General features: G+C 45.9%; 1 protein-coding gene across 2 annotated transcripts in view; it reads right to left on the reverse strand.

Annotated features, from left to right (window-relative positions):
• Positions 1–19,832, reverse strand: part of LOC146830170 (uncharacterized) — a 356,937-nt gene that overhangs the window by 183,495 nt on the left and 153,610 nt on the right. For both annotated transcript variants that reach the window (XM_085604414.1, XM_085604413.1), the window contains one exon: positions 10,615–10,669. In XM_085604414.1, the coding sequence (XP_085460540.1) occupies positions 10,615–10,669 (55 nt within the window). The remainder of the gene's footprint in view (positions 1–10,614; positions 10,670–19,832) is intronic.

Genomic DNA, 19,832 nt, shown 5'->3' on the forward strand with positions numbered 1-19,832 from the left:
GATGCCCCCCCCCCCCCGAACTCCCCTTATTGCCGTAGGCCTCGCTCGCTGCGCTCGCTCGCATACGTTGATTCGCTCTGCATACACCTCACCGTGTTCAAATTCCACCAGCCGCCCCTGAATCAGTGTGGGTTTAATGTGCTGAGAAGTTTGATACCATACTTCCCAGTCTTCAGTGCAGCCATTATGGTGCTGTGGAGTTCGTAATCACAAACTCCCAGCACCATATACTCTTAATGGCAGCACTGCACTTACAGTGCCCAGGAATAGACCTGGGTACTGTAGGGGTACAGGGCTCATGCACCTGTACTCTCACCACTGGCATAGGGCACCCAGCTAGAGGGGTGACTGATATATGCCAGGGCAGTGTTTTGTGGGCATGGCACACAGGGTGCCATGTCGACTCTTTACTTTGTTCTGCACCAAGACACGCAGCCTGCAAAGGCAGTGTGTGAGTGTTAGGGTACAGGGCCTCTAAGGGTGGCACAATAAGTGCTGCAGTCCTTAGAGGCCTTCTCTGGTCACAGTGCCCTGGGTACCTGTGGTACCATTTACCAGGGGCTGACATGTGGCCAGAGATGCCAATTGGGTCAGTTTTGGGGAAAAACACAGGCCCTGGGAACCTGATTGGCAGGGACCCAGTGCACATCAAGTCAAAGTATATCAGTAGTCTGGCATAAAGTGGGGGGGGGTTACTGTAACAGAAGCCCACTTCCCTACACGCCCTGCACAGCCACAGGTGTACTTTAGGTGCTAACTCGGATTCCCTTTTGCCCTGAGCCTAACACCAGGAGCTTTGCTCCCACAACCTTGTGGCCTGCGCGTGAGCAGCCACCAACCGGAGGCCCCCCTATCCCCCACTGGATAACACTGGGCTTCAGCACTCTGCACCCCGCCGCCCTAGTGCCACTGAGGGTGCTCTGAGAGTGCATCCTCGACCCTGGGGGAACCCTGGTTCTAACCCCAGAATACCAACGCCCACAAATAGGTACTTACCTGTAAACCGTTAACTTCATTTCCTTCCATAGGATTGCATTGACTGCTTTTTGTTGAAAGTTCTTCTAAATGCAGAGTTGGTTTGTATGAAATATTGAAAAACTGCTTAACTGTAAAAGCTGAATTACTTGGTCTAGGAAATGTTTCAGTGTGATATCTAGGCATATCACACTGATTAGCAAAAGTAACTTAAAAGGTAATCCAATAAGTAACGTGTACTGTAATCTACAAAGTAACTAAAAAGTAATCTCGAACTGTTGACTTCCCTGTAATTCAACCAACAGCATTTGAACCTGCATTCAACTGTAAGTCACTGCATACGATTTTTGCAAGGTATTATTTCACTTACCTGCACCAGGCTTGGCTTGGTTCTAGAAATAAAATAACTAAGGAATATGCTACTTACCAGTATGCATCTGTTCTTGGCATGTAGAGCTGCAGATCTACACACTGTGCATAGATCGCCATCTGGTGTTGGGCCCGGATGTTTGCACTTGTTTTTGTCTTGGAAAGTTTATGGAAGTCACGAGGTATGTGACTCCTCCTTTGGATCATACTGCGCATGGGCTTCGACTCCATCCTCAGATTGTTTTTCACCAGCAGGGAAATGATGGAGCTTAGTAAGAAACAGGGAAGAACCCTATGTGTGGTGTATCTAAGTAAGATAATACTGGAACAGATAAAGGTAGCCGGGGAGGCGGGTGGGCGTGTGTAGAGCTGCAGTTCTACATGCCAAGAACAGATGCATACTGGTAAGTAGCATATTCCGTTCGAGGCATATGAGCTGCAGATTACACACTGTGCATAGATTGTAAAGCAGTATTCACCCCTAGCGGCGACCACCAGTATCTGTTGCAGTAGTTTGAAATAGTGTTTTGAGTAAAGCCTGGCCCACACTAGCTTGTTGTTTAGTTTGCACATCAACACAGTAGTGTTTAGTGAATGTGTGTGGTGTAGACCATGTAGCTGCTCTGCAGATATCATCGAAAGGAATGTTTCCCAAAAAGGCCATTGAAGCCCCTATCTTTCGTGTAGCGTGGGCTTTAGGAGGAACAGATAATGTACGTTTTGCTTTATGGTAACAAATCTGTATGCATTTGACAATCCACCTAGCTATCCCAGATTTTGATATGGGGTTGCCTTTGTGTGGTGGTGAGAAAGACACAAATAATTGTTTGGTCTTACGAAAGGGTTTTGTTCTCTCTATGTAGTATACTAGTGCTCTTTTGACATCTAAGGTGTGAAGAGCTCTTTCTGCAACTGTTTGTGGCTGCGAGAAGAATACAGGCAGCTCTACAGATTGATTGAGGTGGAAGGGAGAAATGACTTTAGAGAGGAACTGAGGATTGGTCCGGAGAACAACTTTATTAAGATGCATCTGGAGAAAGGGTTCTTGAATGGTTAGTGCTTGTAGTTCACTAACTCTTCATAGAGAAGTAATGGCTACGAGGAAAGCAGTTTTCCATGTTAAGAATTGTAGCTCACATTTATGTAAAGGTTCAAATGGAGGCCCCCATTAGTCTTGTGAGAACGATGTTCAAATTCCACACAGGGGAAGGTGGCACTCTGGGGGGAATTATTCTTTTGAGTCCTTCCATAAAGGCCTTTATGGCAGGTACTCTGAAAAGTGATAGGTGTTGTCTATTTTGTAGATATGCTGCTATGGCTGCCAGATGCAATCAGGTATAGGCTAGGTTGCATCTTTGGAGGTGTAGTAAGTAGCCTATGATGTGTTGGATAGACGCATCTAGGGGATTAGTGTTATTGTTATGGCAGTATACCACAAATCTTTTCCATTCGGCTGCATAGCATGCTCTAGTGGTAGGCTTCTAGCTTCTTTGATGACGTTCATACAGTCAGGAGGAAGGTTAAGGTAACCGAATTCTAGAGATTTCAGGAGCCAGATCGCTAGGTTGGGCTGAGCTGGGCCTGGGTGTTGGATTTCTCCATGGTTCTGGGTTAAGAGTCGTGGAGAGAGGTGTAGTTTTTGGTGCGGAACTACTGAGAGTTCCAGCAGTGTGGTGTACCATGGCTGTCTGGCCCAAGTTGGAGCAACTAGGATGAGCGTTAATGAGTGTTGCTGTAGTTTGCGCACCACTAGTGGAATGAGTGGGAGAGGCGGAAAAGCATACGCATATCTGCCTGACCAGTTCATCCATATCGCATTGCCTTTGGACAATGGGTGAGGATACCTGGCGGCGAAGTTTGGGCATTTGGTGTTTTCTTGGGTGGCGAAGAGGTCTATCTGTGGTTGCCCCCAAGTCTGAAAAAATGGTTGAAGAACTTGTGGATGAAGTTCCCACTCGTGGATTTGTTCTGTTTGACGACTCAAGAGGTCGGCTATTGTGTTTTGGACTCCCGGGACATGTTGGGCTAGGAGAAAAATGTTCTGAGGTATAGCCCATCTCCATATGCTCTGTGCAAGTTGAGAGAGCTGCAGAGAGTGTGTCCCGCCTTGTTTCTGGATGTAATACATGGCTGTCATGTTGTTGGTGCGGACTAAGACAGTCTTGCCTGATATATGTTTTTGAAATGCTTTTAGGGCTAGGAAGATGGCTAGTAACTCCAAATGGTTGATGTGGAACAGTTTTTGTTGAGGTGCCCACCTGCCTTGCATGGTGTGATGTAGTAGGTGAGCTCCCCAGCCGGAGAGTGATGTGTCTGCTGTTATGACTATTTGAGGAACTGGCTCGAGGAACGGTCACCCTTTGGAAAGGTTTTTGGTGTTCCACCACTGCAGAGAGCGTTGGGTACGACCGTCTACCAACACCAGATCTATTAGCTGACCTTAAGCCTGGTTCCATTGGCGTGCTAAGTACTCTTGGAGAGGACGCATGTGGAGTCTTGCATGAGGTACTATGAATATGCAAGAGGCCATCATCCCTATGAGTTGCATGAACATTCGAGCTGGAAGAGAGTGTTGCGGTTGGAATCTGGTGAGAAGAGCTTGCATGCTTGCTATTCTGGCGGGACTGGGATAGGCGAGCGCTCTTGCAGTGTCTATTGTGGCACCGAGGTATTGTTGCGTGTGGGATGGTTGGAGCTGGGACTTTGGGTGATTTATTGTGAATCCCAGGTCGTGAAGTTGTTGAATAGTGGCGTGAGTGTGCTGTACACACTGATTGTACGATTTGGCTTTTATGAGCCAGTCGTCTAGGTATGGGAAGACATGTATGTTTTGTCTTCTTAGATGTGCTGCCACTACTGCTAGACACTTGGTGAACACTCTTGGTGCTGTGGTGACTCCGAATGGGAGCACCTTGAATTGATAGTGCTGACCGTCCACTACAAATCTTAGATATTTTCTGTGAGCGTTTTGAATAGGAATGTGGAAATAGGCGTCCTGGAGGTCTAGAGTAGCAAGGAAGTCGCCCTGGGAAAACAGAGGGAGGACCTGCTGAAGTGTGACCATGTGGAAATGGTCTGAATGTATGTATATGTTTAGCGGTCTGAGGTCTAAAATAGGCATTGGAGATCCGTCCTTTTTTGGTATGAGGAAATAGAGAGAGTAGACTCCCTTGTTTTGTTGGTGCAGGGGAACTGGTTCTATTGCACTCTTTTGTAGGAGGGAGATTACCTCCTGCTTTAAAAGTAACAGATGTTCTTGTGACGTTGGATGGTGTTTGGGTGGGATGTTTGGGGGGGTAGATGTTAGTTCGAGACAGTAGCCTGATTGAATCATTTCGTGGACCCACCTGTCTGAAGTGATGTTTATCCAGGCAGGGAGAAATTGGTGGAGTCTTTCCCCGATTGGAGTGGAATAGTCGGGGGGAAGTGTAGGGAAGTCATGGGGTAGGTGTGTAGGCAGAGCGGGAGTTGTTATTTTTGCCTCTGCCTTTGCTGATATTCCCCCTGTAACCACCCCTTTGGTAACCTCTAGCAAAGGTGGATTGTGCGAGAGCTTTGTAAGAGGTGGAAGGGCTATCTGAGGAATAGCCTCGATGGGTGCCTCTGAATGATGAGCAACGAAAGGATCGTCTGGGAGCTTGCAATTGGAAGGCTCCCATAGATTTGGCGGTGTCTGTATCCTTTTCTATTTTTTCGAGGGATACGTCTACGTTTGGCCCAAATAAGTGTTGCTCACCAAAAGGTTGATTTAGTATAGAATTCTGGACTTCTGGTTTAAAACCTGATATCCATAACCAGGCATGCCTGCGCAAAAGGACACTGGTGTTGATTGCCCTTGAGGCAGTGTCTGCTGCATCTAGGGCACAGCAAATAGAGGTATTGGTGATAGTTTTACCCTCATGGATTAGTTCACTGGCCCTGTTTTTGTATTTGTCAGGGAGGTGCTGCATTATGGACTCAAGTTCGTCATAATGTGCCCTGTCATATCTAGCTAGGAGCGCTTGGGTGTTAGCAATGCACCAAATATTTGCTGCCTGTGATGCTGTGCATTTGCCGGAGGTGTCTAGGAGTTTGGATTCCTTGTCTGGTGGTGGTGCGTCACGTGCCGTTTGGGAATTTGCCCTCTTCCTGGCGTTAGAGACTACTAGTGAGTCTAGTGGTGTGGGGCCCTAAATGTATACTGGGTCAGTAGGGGCAGCTTTATATTTCTTCTCTATCCTTGGGTTAATGACCCGAGCCCTGACTGGGTCTTTAAATATTTCTGTTGGTTGCTTAATGTCCCCTTGAAGCATGGGTAGTGTTGCGGTGGACCTTTGTGTGCTGTCAAAGGTATCCATAAGGAAATCCTCCTCTACTGGTTCTGTATGTAAGCCACCCCGTGGTATTGAGCAGCTCGTTGAAGGAGCTGGTTGAACCCGATATTGTCCTCTGGGGGGGAAGGCCTGGATGGATAAATATCATCTTGTGGGGTGTAAGGGACATCTGGGACACTATAATCATCTCAGGGGCCAGGGGAGCCAGTAGGGGTAGGGTTCCCAAGGGGTTGATCATCTGCACCTCCTTCTGCATCGTCTGATGTGTCATCATCATCTATTGGGGTAGGTGATGGTGTGGGAGAGAGGTGTGGTAGGAGAGGAGGAGGTGGAAGAGGAGGAGGAGGAGGAAGAGGAGAAGGAATCCTTAATGGAGAGGTGGCAAAGTCTCTCTTCTTTGGTGGTGGACCAGGCGCAGGCATGTGTAGTGGTCTTTTTTTGATACTGAGCATTAAATGGCCAGTCTTAGGATCCTTCATTAGAGTCTTTTGTGTTGGATCTGGTCGAAAAAGTTCATCTGCGGGTGACAGAGCAATCGGTGCCGAGGGCTTCTGTGCCGTACGTTTTTAGGGCGTCGCCTCGGTAGCGGTTCTAGTCTTGGAACCGTGTGGTTTTGCAGTGTCTTTGAGAGTTGGAACCCGGTCCCGTTTTTTCGGTTCCAAGGTTTTCTGTTTGGAAGTGTCGGGGCCTTTCGGTGGGCGGCTTTTAGACGGCTTCGAGGGTGTTGTCAGTGCTGAACAGCTGGTGCCGACCTTCAATGCCGAGTGCTTCGGTGTGGGAGCAGCGGTCGGCGTGGATGATGTCAAAGAAGTCTTTTTCTTCGGTGCCGGAGTTGGCTTGTCGGTACCGAGGGTAGGCTGACTCGAGCCCGAGTCGCCTAAAGGCTTTGCAGGCTTCTTTATCGGGCCCGAAGGCGGGGCATGGGAAGCAGTGTGTCGGCGTGCACTTGGGCCCGAAGATGGGGTGGTACCGAAGCATTTTTCGACATTGTGGAGGGGGTGGGTGGGTCGGGGTCGACGTCTGTACTCACGGCCCCTTTGAGCTGGAGTGATGTCTTCGACGTCTGAATCGTCTGCTTCGGAGGCGCTGATGATGGCTTCCTCGACTGGACCCTGCTCCGGAACATCAACGCCCTCTTGAAAGATGATGTCGAGGATCGAAGATGACGAGCGCGCCATTGTTCTTCGAGCTCGTCGGTCCCGGATGGTCTTTTTGGAGCGGAAGGAGGCACAAGCTGGACAGTCCCTGGCCTCGTGCTCCAGTGAGAGGAAGAGGTTGCACACCTCATGTAGGTCGGTGTGGGGAAACTGCGACCCACAATCGAGGACACTTTTTAAATGGCGTCCTTTCCATGAGCCGGAGATGAGGCCCTGGACGGCCCAAAGGCCTTCGTCAATGACCGGAATCGAAGACTTTGAGTGGAAGGGAGCGTATGGTTGGAAACGCGATCGAAACAATACAGTTGAGATGGGAAGGATTGCGCGTCGATGAGAAACCGTTAACGGTTCCGAGCTGGAACACGAGAACACATCCGAGCCCGATGGCGGAAAAAAACAATCTGAGGATGGAGCCGAAGCCCATGCGCACTATGATCCAAAGGAGGAGTCACATACCTCGTGACTTCCAAAGACTTTCCAAGACAAAAACAAGTGCAAACATCCGGGCCCAACACTAGATGGCGATCTATGCACAGTGTGTAATCTGCAGCTCATATGCCTCGAACATAATATTTTTGATACAAACAAATTGGTCTGAGTTCACTCTTTGAGTGTGTGACATCATTTCATGCCTGAGTGTGTACAACAAATGCTTAACACTACCCTCTCTCTGATACAGCCTTACTGCTCGACCACACTACTATAAATAGAGAGTAAGGTGCTATCTACCTTTACCTCTGCCTACCTTTGGGGTTCCACTGGACTCTGTGAGTGCACTATACCTCATTTTGGTATAGTATATACAGAGCGAGCTTCCTACAGTATCCCCTAAATTTCAAGGGTTAAGAGCTACCGGGATACAATTTGACATTGTCCAATGTTGGATGGGTGAATACAATATCTTTCTGTTAAATTGCACCCTTCCTTGTGTTTTAGTAACTTCTTGTCTGGGAATAACAAACAATATAGCTCATCCATTGCTATAAAATCTTGTCTTACGATGTATACGTAATTACAGTATTTCCTGACCCAAACTCTACCCTTCCTTTTGTTTTCCAATATTTTTTGTTTGCGGCTGCCAAATATTGTAGCTGATACATTGCTGTAATATCACCCATCCCCTACTTTTTAGTCATAGGTTAGTTGAAGTTGCTTTTTACTCGATAGGCGATTACAGTGTCTTCAGGCACTTTTTATATTATTCCACAATGTTTTACATTATTGCTCAAATATTATGGGCCATACACATTTATAATATTTGGTATCTCCCCAGATTTCAAAGGTTACTAGGAAGCAATTTGTAATGGTTTGTTTTTAGCTAGGTGAATACAATATGTTTCTGACAAACTGCTACCTTCATTGTGTTTTCCAATATCTTTTTGCATGGGGATACCAAATATTACAGCTCATGCATAACTATAATATCTTGTATCCTCTATATTTAACCGTAGACCAGTTATCTTATATTTTGTAAGTGATTGCACTGTTTATACACGCTTTGGGGCAATATGAAATATGATGACTTGTACAGGTGCAATAATTTTTGGTATCCCCCAGGTATCAAGAGTTAACTCTTACACTGTTACAATGTGACATCAACTGATGTTCGCTGTATGAATACAGTATTTATTATTCAGCCAAACTCCACCTTTTCAACGTTATCTTTTGTGTATGGCGATACTAAAGATCACAGCTGATATATTGCTATAAAATTGTGCATCCTCAGCTTTTCAAGTGTTGCATTTTAGCGTCGGACTTGTAGAAATTGCCTTTTAAATCATAGGACATTTTAGTATGCTTACGTACTGTTTATATTATTCCATACGCTTTCGCACCCAGTTCCTGTTGGGAATTTCAAACATAGTGGCCCATTCCATGCTATAATATTTGGCATTCCCTACTTTTCAAGGGTTAGCACTTCCCAGTATACAGTTTGACATGGTTCTATGTTTGCCAGGTGAATACAGTATTATTCTGGCAAAACTACATCTTTCCATGAGTTTTCCATGACATTTATATATGGGGATACAAAAATGTATGGTTGATATATTGTTATAATATCTTGCATCCCCAGGCAAAATGGTTGAAATTGCTTTAACTTCATAGGACATTACGTTTATCTACTTACTATATCATTCCACAAGATCCCACATTCTTTTCCTGTGGGATATACCATACATAATGATCCATACCATGCTATAATATTTGGTAATCCCAAATTATCAAGGGAAAACACCTACAGTGATTCAGTTTGACATGGCTTTATATTGGCTATACAAATTAAGTATTATTCGAGCAAACTACGCTATTCCATGTGGTTCCCGTGTTCTGTGTGTACGGAGGATACTAAATATTGCAACTCATGTTTTTTACAATATCACTAACTGCTACTTTTCAAGGGTTACCTTTTAGCGAGTGTCCAGTTGAAATTGCCATTTATCTCATTGGAGATTCTATGTTTCAATACTTTTTATATTATTTTGAAAGCTTCCTCACCCTGTAATTGAGGGGACTAGCAAATGAAATGAACTATCTAGTCCCTTCTTTTCATGGATTAACACTTAACCTGTGTACAGTTTGACGTGGTGAGGGATACCAAATATTACAGCTCATGCATTTCTATAATATCTTGTATACCCCATTTTTCAAGTGTTACCTTTTCGCAATGGACCAGATGAGTGTTGAATTTGCTTTATTTCATGGGAGATTACAATATGTATAAATACTTTTCACATAATTCCAGAAGCTTTCACATCTTGTTCATGTGCGTGAAACCAAATATAATGGCCCATTCCCTAATTTTCAAGGGGTAACAGTATGCATTTTAAGATAGTCTTACGATAACACTATTTCTAATGGATACTTCTATCACAGATACCTCACTGTGTGAATAACCCCACATACTAGAGGCCATCCAGAATGTTTTTCTCAGCAATTCCCTTGTGTGCCAGTAGGAGACATGTTGCCAGGTCCACCCCATTATGGAAGGGCCATAATCTATCCACCATCTGCAAGCATCAACATCAGTTCCTTTATTTCCATGCCTTCTGACGCAGATCCAGAGATCAATCCATCGATTTTGGTCACCTGACAGAAGATTTATTTTGTTTGATGGAGTGTCAGGGGAGGGCATTGACATATTTTCCCCTAAGTTGACACGTTTTGAACCCTGTAAGAATTACCAGAAGCAGATGTCAGTGATGGAGCCTGGGGAGGTCTGTCTCTAGTGTCTGGGCTCCTCGCATCACTAAAAGTGGTGCAACGACTGAGCTTGGATGAACAAGAAGGCCACCCGGAACCACAAAATCCAATCTCTATCTCACCGAGCACCGTGGAAAAACTTTGGAAGGCTTGGTCCCGGTCGAAGCCGAGAACATGCATTCTTGGTCCAAAGGCCATTCCCAAGAAAGATTGTCATCCCAATCCAAACACTCAGGTATGCCCAAGAAGAAGAAGCACAAGAAGAAAACACTTGCCCCCCTACTCTCGTACTCTCTCATCAAGAGAAGTCTTGTGGATGTGTGGGTACCACCAAATCTCTGTCCCAGTTTCCCCACTCCTAAATTGACCACCTTGTCCTTTCCTCACTCTCCCCACTGTAAAGGCCTCCTTTTTGTCCCCATGCAAGGCTACATCTGCTTCAGAAGGTGGGACCTGAAATCCCACAAAATTTTGAACTCCTTTGAAACGCTGTGGCCATTTTAGGTGCATTACTATAAATTCTTTGATCATTGCTAAAAGCCTTTTTTGCTTCAAGACACCAGGCCAGGAATACTTCCAGTTCTTGGGCTCCCACTTACATTTTCCAGGCTCCTGATTCTGTGCCATGTTGCTGAAACATCTGGTTTCCTCGTCCTGACAAGACAAAGAAAGAGACTTAAGTAAATGTTATTTTGACTAGAAAGACTCCTCGCAACAAACTCAAGTTCAGTACATTGAACCTAGAAATACCTGTACTTGGCTTCATTTCCTAATGCTTTTTGCTAACTTAGAAAGTCAACCTTGGAATACATCTTGGATAAGGATTGTTCTTTGGTCCATAGTGGGGTTTTTTTTAGTTCAAAAAGTTTTTATTAGGTTTTCAAAAACAAAGCATAACAGAGGGAAAACAATTGTGATACAGGTTTGTAGCAAGAAACCTAATGTTCAGACAACATGTGCAGTCGGATGACCCTCTATAGATTCTTTCGTAAGAAGGAAACAAACAAAATGAAAAGCAAAAACAATATAAAATATACAAAGTACTGCAAATATTGAAAAGAAACCAGAAGGAAATTATAAAGTGGTTCACTGAATGACCTCTTGCCATCCAATAGTAGGAACAGTTTCCAACGGTCAAGTATAAGCAGATTACAACCAGAGAATGACACATTTAGCGGTAACAAACAAGTGTAGGCGTTTGACTGGCCCATCTTTAAAGAGCATAAAGATACAAAGATATAAAGTGGGCACACAGATTATGGGAGTGGGAGGGTAAAAAGTTAAACCAACATCCAAAACCAGGAGACCACCCCCACCCCGAGCACAAGGAGGGAGATAGCCGCTGATCTGTGGGGGTTTAGGGAGGTTTTGTCATACAGAAGTAAGTGTCCAGAGAGGACCATACCCTGTTATTTTGATATTTCCAAGGGGAATTTTGAAGAGAGACATTATCTGTACCTCTTAAGAAAGAGATCCAGTTGAGCCAGACCTTAAAGGAGGAGGCGGCTGTGTTTTTCCAGTTGGCTAGTATCAACTTACAAGTCGATGTCAGTAATATGTCCACTAGGAGTCTATCATTCTGTGTTTGGATGTGAGGGTCTAGAAATCCTTGAATTAGTAATAGAAAATCCTTGTTAAGGAGGACACAACAGATGGTATAAATAAAGTCAAACACACTGTCACAAAAGGAGGAAACCTTAATGAAGTAGAATAGAACATGATAGAGGTCCCCGGTAGCAGCATTACAGTTCCAACATAAGAGGGTTATCTTAAAGAAACGTTTTGTGGTCCATAGTGTTTTAAGTAGAAAATAAGGCTTTACTATGCCTGGACACCAAAAACAGTGTTTGAACTTTCAAAACAAGAAAGACAGAGACCCCTATGATTTGACAGAGAGCATTGTATGCACAAAGGAGTGAATGCTGATAGAAAGTCAAATGAAATGTGTGCATGTAATTAAAGGAGTGAATTAGTGAATCAATTCATGCTTATCTTGTGTCTCAAACAAAAGAAGCAGGAAAGGAAAACCCTACAGAGCGCTGTCTGAGTTCCATTGAAAACCCTGACAAAGGTGATCATTCCAGACACAAATCTGTAGATGAGGGATTCTTCATGTTGTCCCTTTACTAAACCCCAACTCACTTCCACCTGGGACTAATTGCCGACACTGTAGCTATCCTTGTGTTGAGGGTCAGTCTCAGAGGGTTTTGGTGGACTCTCTTCACTCCCGCAGACTCCTGGATCTTCAGGTGAGTTGAAACTTGTCAGAAAGCCAGGGCCACAAACTTTCATCTGCCTGAGCAAAAATGCCCACTACTCCTCCTGGTCCTACCATGATGACCTGGATAGCGCTCTAGCAGCAGTTCAAGCAGGCAATGAAACACAAAAATCAAGTCCTGAAATCTGAGTTGGTAGGAAACAAACCAAAGACAGATGCTTGGAGAAAAGACCATGTGCTCTCCCCAGAAGTCATGTCCCTCTGTTACACCTAGCAAGTTCACTCTTCCTACCAACTTTTGGCCCCAGCCAAATCCACAAGCACACCATCAGTGACTGGACAGTTCTCACTGCAAGGCCTGTACCCTATGCAGCTCCAGAGTGCTTTCGTGGGGACAATTTGAAATGTAAGGTTTTTATTAGTCAATGCCATCTCCAATTCATTTGTAGGCCAACCACCTTTTTGGACGATAATGCAAAAGTGACATTTGTCATATCCTATCTTGCAAGAAACACAGCTATTTGGGAAGTTCCTCTAGTCAAGGATGATGATCCTATTCTCTGTATATCTTCATGGCATTCAAAGAAAGGATGCATAGATTGTTCGCCAAACACACCTTCATGTATGCTTATGAAAAGGAGTTGCCCATTTTAAGACAAGGAAATAAGGACTTACATACATATATCACACATTTTCATAGATTAGTATCCGAGACAAATTAGGATAAAAAAACTTAATTGTTCTACTGTGGCCTTTGTGATGGCTGTAAAGACATCCCCTCTCATACTGTGGATCCACCTGAAGACTGCTCGAGCTCTATCAATCTAGTGGTAAAGCTAGATCACCGAGTGGGGGAGGGGAAGTTGAGAAAGCGAAACAGGATATTCTGAGGGTCCCAGGTTTCCGAGGAGAAAAAAGGGAACCTTCTGAAAAGAAAAGTCCATATGGTACTGAAACCATGCCAATTGGGGGAGTTTCAGACCCACTTTCAAATGAGGAGCCACCAAACGTGCCACTGTGATGGACTGCAACAATGCCAGCACCACCAGAAGCGAAATCTTTGCAATTCTGAAAGATCTGACCTCACCAGCCGCCACTTCCAACTCGATCGCATCATCACAGGACCTTTGCAACAACCTCTCTCACTTCATCAGCCACAAAATCACCACCATTTACAGCAACTTCAACCTGGACCAGACCCAACAGACCTCGCCAAATGCCTCCTGATCCTATCCAAACAACCAATGCTAACCATATGGCTCGTCATCACCCCAGAGGAAACCACTGCCACTATGAAGTCCATGCACACAGGGACCCCATGGGACCAGTGTCTTAACCACCCCTACTCCAAAGGACTGCTACCCATCAGTGCAAATCTCACACCCATTCTGAATGCCTCCACCTTTTCCGTGACCTTCATAGATGCTTGGAATTACACAACTGTATTTCCATTGTTGAAGAAACCCTCTGTGTGCTCTTCAACATTCGCCAAATACAGACCAATCTTGCTTACATTCCAAGCAAAGGTCTTAGAGAAAATTATCAACAGACACCTCACTGATTATCACAATGACCACCAACTCCTCGATATCCTCAGTTTGGTTTCAGATTCAACCACAGCACAGAAACTGCCCTTATGACCACCAGGGGTGATATACAAATGACTGGAAAGAGGAGACACAGTGGCCGTCAACCGCCTGGATTTCTCTGCAGAACTTGACATGGTTTCCAACCCCACCCTCATACAATGCCTACACAACATCAGAATCCAAGGACACACACTCTGATGGATCTGCTCCTTCCTGACTGGAAGGACCCAGTCAGTCAGTCAGTCTGGCACCATACTCTTGGGATGCCTGTGATCTAATCTGCTGAGTTCGCCAACGATCCTCCCTCATCCTGTCCCTCTTCAATGCATACATGATCCCTGTAGACAGCATCATACACTCCCATGACATTAGCGTCCTCTTCTATGCCGATGACACTCAATTCATTCTCTCTTACACAGACAAGATGCCCTGTATCTGGATCAAATTCAGTACCTACATAACTGGCATTGTCAACTGAAAGAAGACCGACTGACTAATGGTGAACACTGACAGGACCAAAATAGTGATCTTCAGGAATAGCACTTGACCATGGAACTCCAGGTGGCCACCAGAGCTAGGACAGATGCCCACCACCTGGGCCAAGGACCAGGGAACATCAGCAATAACAGACTCAACATGACTGTCCAAGTCAATGTTGTCTCCAACTCATGTTTGAGTATCCTGAAGATGCTTAGGAAGATTTTCAATTGGCTCCCAATCAGCAGCCAGAAAACTGTTGAACTTGCCCTTGAAACAAGCAAGGTCCTCTGCGGGAACACTCTCTATGCCGGGTTAAACAAAACACTCACCAGGACGCTGCATATTATTTAGAACTAGGTGGCCAGAATCACTCTCTGCCTTCCACTCTGGACTCACATCACACCACATCTAAAGGAGCTCCACTGGCTCCCAACACACAAACGAACACAATTCAGACTCCTCACCCACACTTTAAAGGCATTTCATAACACCGGCCCAGGATACCAATCACATTTGCTTTTTGAACCCTTCCAGTCTCCTTCGCTCATCCCGGCTCATATTTGCACACATCCCAATGCCTCTAGAAAACAAGATCGGGCAGTTGAGCCTCTCCTACATAGCTGCCACTAAACATTAGGGCCTCCTCCTCACATCTGGAACTCTGCCATAAGCTAAAAATCTGGGGGCAAATTTACAAGCCCCTTGCGACATGTTTACGTCACTGTTGCATCACTTCTGTGATGCAGCGTCATCGTAAACAATGCGCCACCATGCAACAGATTTACAACGTGATGCATCTAGTGAGATGTGTCACGTTGTAAAGCCCTGCGCCACATTATACCTGCGTCAGGTAGAACGTATGCAGGGTGGGTGTTTCATCGCAAGGAAGCCCCATAAAAGTGACGCCATGAAATCTACAAGATTTCACGGAGTTACTTTTACGTCCTTGCTGCTTCAAAACCCTACACCTGCTTGAAGCAGGCGTAAGGAATGACGCAGCAAGTTAGGCATAGGGCGCCCCTGAGCATTGCTGGAGTTGCGCCGCGCTTGCGACAAGACTCCACTTGGTATCACTGTTTTTGCAGCAGCAGTTACCCGCCCCTGCCCTGTTCGACCGCGGCTTGTGCCGTTTGTTGTGGAGGGCAATTGGACCGGACATACTCTGCTTTCACTTCCGGCGCAGGGGACAGCTGGTGCTTGTGCGAGACTTCAGACTCACTGCTACATAAGCAGCATGCCGGAGCAGACGCGCAGACACCAGCGGTAGATTTCTGCCAAATCTCCCGCTCGCTCGCTCACCACTCTCACTCTTATCGCAGCGCAACTGCTACGTTCTTAAACTTTTGTCGCTACTATTTAGGCACTTGTTAACCATTAGGCACTTGTTAACAGTGCTACCAGTGCTACCAGCTGAACTGTCTCTCCCGTTTTATCTTTATTTTTATGTGAGACCTAAATCTGGCGCATTGTTTTTATCTTTCCGCGGCTTGTGCCGTTTGTTGTGGAGGGCAAGTGGACCTGACATACTCTGCTTTCACTTCCAGCGCAGGGGACAGCTGGTGCTTGTGCGAGACTTCCGACTCACTGCTACATAAGCAGCATGCTGGAGCGGACGCGCGCAGCGGGTGCCCTGCCGGCGCGCCAAAGTCAAGCCCGTCTGCGCCCGTCCGCGCCTCGACCGGGCCCAGGGCCACTCCCCCTGTCCATTTTCCACTAATATTGGGGCCTAGATTAAGTTACACAAGAAATATGCTTCTAAGCCTTAACTCACCTATGAAAGATCTCTACCTGCAGCTAGATCCTTTGAAGGAGCCAAAGGCGTGTCCATACTGCGACACAGACTTCCTTTTTACTAAAGTAAAAGGGTGTTCAAGCACGAATCAGGCTCCTCACCTGCAAACACCTTCGCACAAGTCATTCCTAAGATTACTCCTGAACGTACACTCCCTGATCAAACCCAATATCGAATTCGCAGAGCTGCTTGCAGCACACAAGATTGACATGGCTTTTGCCACTGAAACGTGGGCAGACAGTGCCTCCGATCCTGAATTGTCCTTAGCCATTCCTCAAGGTTATATATTAATCAGAAACGATAGACAGGACAAGCGGGGAGGCGGACTAGTGATTATTATCAAGGACACATTACTGGTAAAAAGCTCTTCAATGAATTGCTCTCATTCAGAATCACTGTAAGCGATAACTACAAATGTAATGGTACATTGCTGTATAGACCACCAGGGGCCAAAAATAAATGTGAAGAGATAATTAGTCATATCATTGAATCCAGCACGGATTCACAGGATTTCAATTACCACTTAGAAAATATAAACGACCAATATACAGTCTCACTCCTAGAGCGGATGGCCAGCGCCTCGATGCAACAGCTGGCTAAGCATTCAACCCACCCTAGATGGCATATTCACATCTAATCCCCTACTGAAAGTACAGGAGGTCCTGCTGATCCCATGGTCAGACCATAAGGCCATTTTGTTTGTACTTACATCATCTCACCATCTTACACGCCCTCATTCCACCTATAGGACATTCAAAGGGCGAAATTGGAATAACATCTGCTCACAGCAGCTGCAACTAGCACTAGCATCTTCCAAACCGAATTTAATGCCCGAGGCAAATGCAGCCACTAACAACTTCAGCAATTGGGTTGAAGCGGTAGTAAACACTCTAGCTCCAGAAAAAACCCTTACTAGTAAGCGCATGAAGAAGTCAGAACCTTGGTTTTGTGACACATTACGTGTTCAAAAGCAACTCTGCAGGAAAGCAGAGAGACTCTGGAGAAAAAACCACGAGGAGGCGGAAAAAAACACAGTCTCTGAGCACATATAAAAAAATGATCTTGGACAAAAAAGTGCCTACTTCACAGAAAAAATTAGACAAGCAGGCAACTCAAGCAAAATACTTTTTTCTACCCTGAAGGAATTAGTAACATTACCCGCCCCACCGACAACGAATAACAGTGCGGCATTCTGCAATCGACTCTCAGGTTTTTTAGGGACAAGGTAATGTCCATCTTTGACGCCCTTACAGACAAGGGTATTGATCCTCAAGTCGATCACCCCACCACATCTTCCCTACGTCCTGATCAGAGTCTGAACTCCTTTGTCTCACCTAATGCAGAACAGATCGCTCATATAGTTAGATCAGTTAAATCAGGGGCACCTTCACACCCATGCCCTCCCAAAATATTCCAACTGGCATCTAATGACATCAGTGAGCAGCTTAGCCTACTTTTTAATGAGATTCTCAAGTCTGGTGTTTTTCCAGAGGCGTGGAAAAAGGTTTCTATCCTTCCCCTATTAAAAAACATCTAATCTGGATCCCAGTGACCACAATAGCTATAGACCCTCAGCGAGGATCCCTTTTCCAGCTAAGGTCTTGGAAAAGATCTTAAACTCTCAACTCACTGCCTTTGTGTCCTCGGAAGATCTACTGGATTCCTCACAATATGGTTTCCGGCAAGGGCACGTCACGGAGACTGCCCTGGTTATGGCAGCAGAGGAGCTGCGCTCCACGCTGGACTCCGGTGCAAAGGCCGCCTTGATCCTATTGGATCTTTCGGCGGCCATTGACACCGTGAACCACGATATTCTCATCAAAAGGCTACAAAAGGTGGGAGTTAATAATACAGCATTAAGCCTGATCAAATCCTGCATAAACAACAGGCTGCAATTTGTTCAGATCGGCGATTCCCGTTCAGAACAGTTCACACTTCCATGTGGGGTGCCGCAGGGCTCCTCACTGAGCCCTACTTTGTGCAATCTATATGTCACCCCCTTAGCTGATGTCATCAGGCCGTTTGGCTCCTCACTGGTTTCCTACGCGGACGATACCCAGATTGTAGTATCCATCTCAAGCAATCTGGAGGAAACCGCGGCTCGCTTTAATCAATGTATGTCCCAGGTAGACCACTGGATGAACGCTAACTGCCTAAAGCTTAATGGAAGTAAAACCAGGCCCGGACTGACAATGCCGGGCACCGGGCAATCCCCCGGTAGGCTGCCAGGGGTGGGGGCCGGTTTTTGGGCCAGGGGCCGGTTTGGGGCGGGGGGCCGATTTTTTGTACTGCACTCAGTACAATAGTCACTCACTGCTCATTGCTGCGCTGGCTGCAGCAATGAGCATTCATTATTAGACCCTCTGCTGCGGGCCAGCCGGCAAGGCATTCACGTGACGCGGTGGGGTCACGTGAGTGCAACTAACAGTGTATCCATTACTCTCGCTGAGTGAGCGGCACGGCAGTTATGTTGCTTTAGTTTGCGCTGCCCGCCACGCATTGCCGCAAAAATGATATTGGTGCCTCGATAATGGGCACCGGAGTTCACTGGACGTTGAAATAAGTCGCACGGAGGCAGGATCAGCAGGTAAACATTACGATAGCATCCGACTGCCTCTGGTCTGGTGCGTGCTGCAGCCCGTAAACCTGTATTTTTTAGGGTCGCGATCTGTACTTAAGTCCCTTTTCCATCTAAATGAATTCTTCCGTTTCGGTTTACCACCTGCTCTGACCAGGTAACACATGGAAGTGGGGGGCCCGTGCGTGGCAGGAGGGGAGGGGGTGGCGGTGTTAGGGATGGAGTGAGTGTCAAGTCTGTGGCCCACGTGAGGGAGCATTCTGCGCTCACTGTGACGTAGGAGAGGGTGGACCCGGGGCCTCCTACAGTCCGAGGACCCGGCCCGTGTGATTTTACCTGCTCGATTTTCATCAGGTCTCATTTTCCCTCACCCAGAACATCTGAGAACTGGAAAAACCTGGACAGTTTTGATAAGACAGAGTAATAATGCTCCTGGGAATATCTGTCCGTCAGACTTTTAATCAGGGCCTTAGTATTAATGTATGCAAGGCCACAGCTTTCATGAGTGCAGCAGGAGCAGTGGCACCGGGATTCAGGCGTGTGAGGAGGAGTCTATTGCCTCCTGGTTATGACTGCCTCCGTCTGCCTTGCCATGGACTTAAAAATGCACCAGGCTAGTTGGATTTCCTTCCAGCGTGGGTGCATTATGCCGTCCAATTTCAAAAACCCGAACTTCATGACTAGGGATGTGGACTTAGGAGCGGAAACAGCTTTTTGGCGCACTCAAATACCTCTTTGTTACACAAAACGTTTGTGAGCCAGACCCTGAATGGAAGGATATGTAATTCACCTCATCATTTCAAGGAAACAGTTTAAACACAGAAGAAAGCTAAACTGTGGATTATTTTTCGTATATCATTATATAGTATGAAGTATTGACATTTAGAACATTTCTGTAATGTCATATCCCACACTATAGAAGAGAATAGTCCTGCAGGACAGCTGGAGTAATGTGACATAAGCTTTCCTAATGCACTGTGATGCAGATGTGGTGGCCACTTTGTCGAGTAGCAACATGGCCGTCTAAGCCAATGATCGTTTGGATGCATTCTTGTCGATTTTAACTAATGACATTAGAATATCAACCATTCATTAATTAACAGTTTTTGACAACCTTAGAATGGCACTTTTTGCCATGACACACAAAAGGAAGGGCAATG

The sequence above is a fragment of the Triturus cristatus genome, chromosome 5_1 (assembly GCF_964204655.1).
Source record: "Triturus cristatus chromosome 5_1, aTriCri1.1, whole genome shotgun sequence".
Lineage (NCBI taxonomy): Eukaryota > Metazoa > Chordata > Amphibia > Caudata > Salamandridae > Triturus > Triturus cristatus.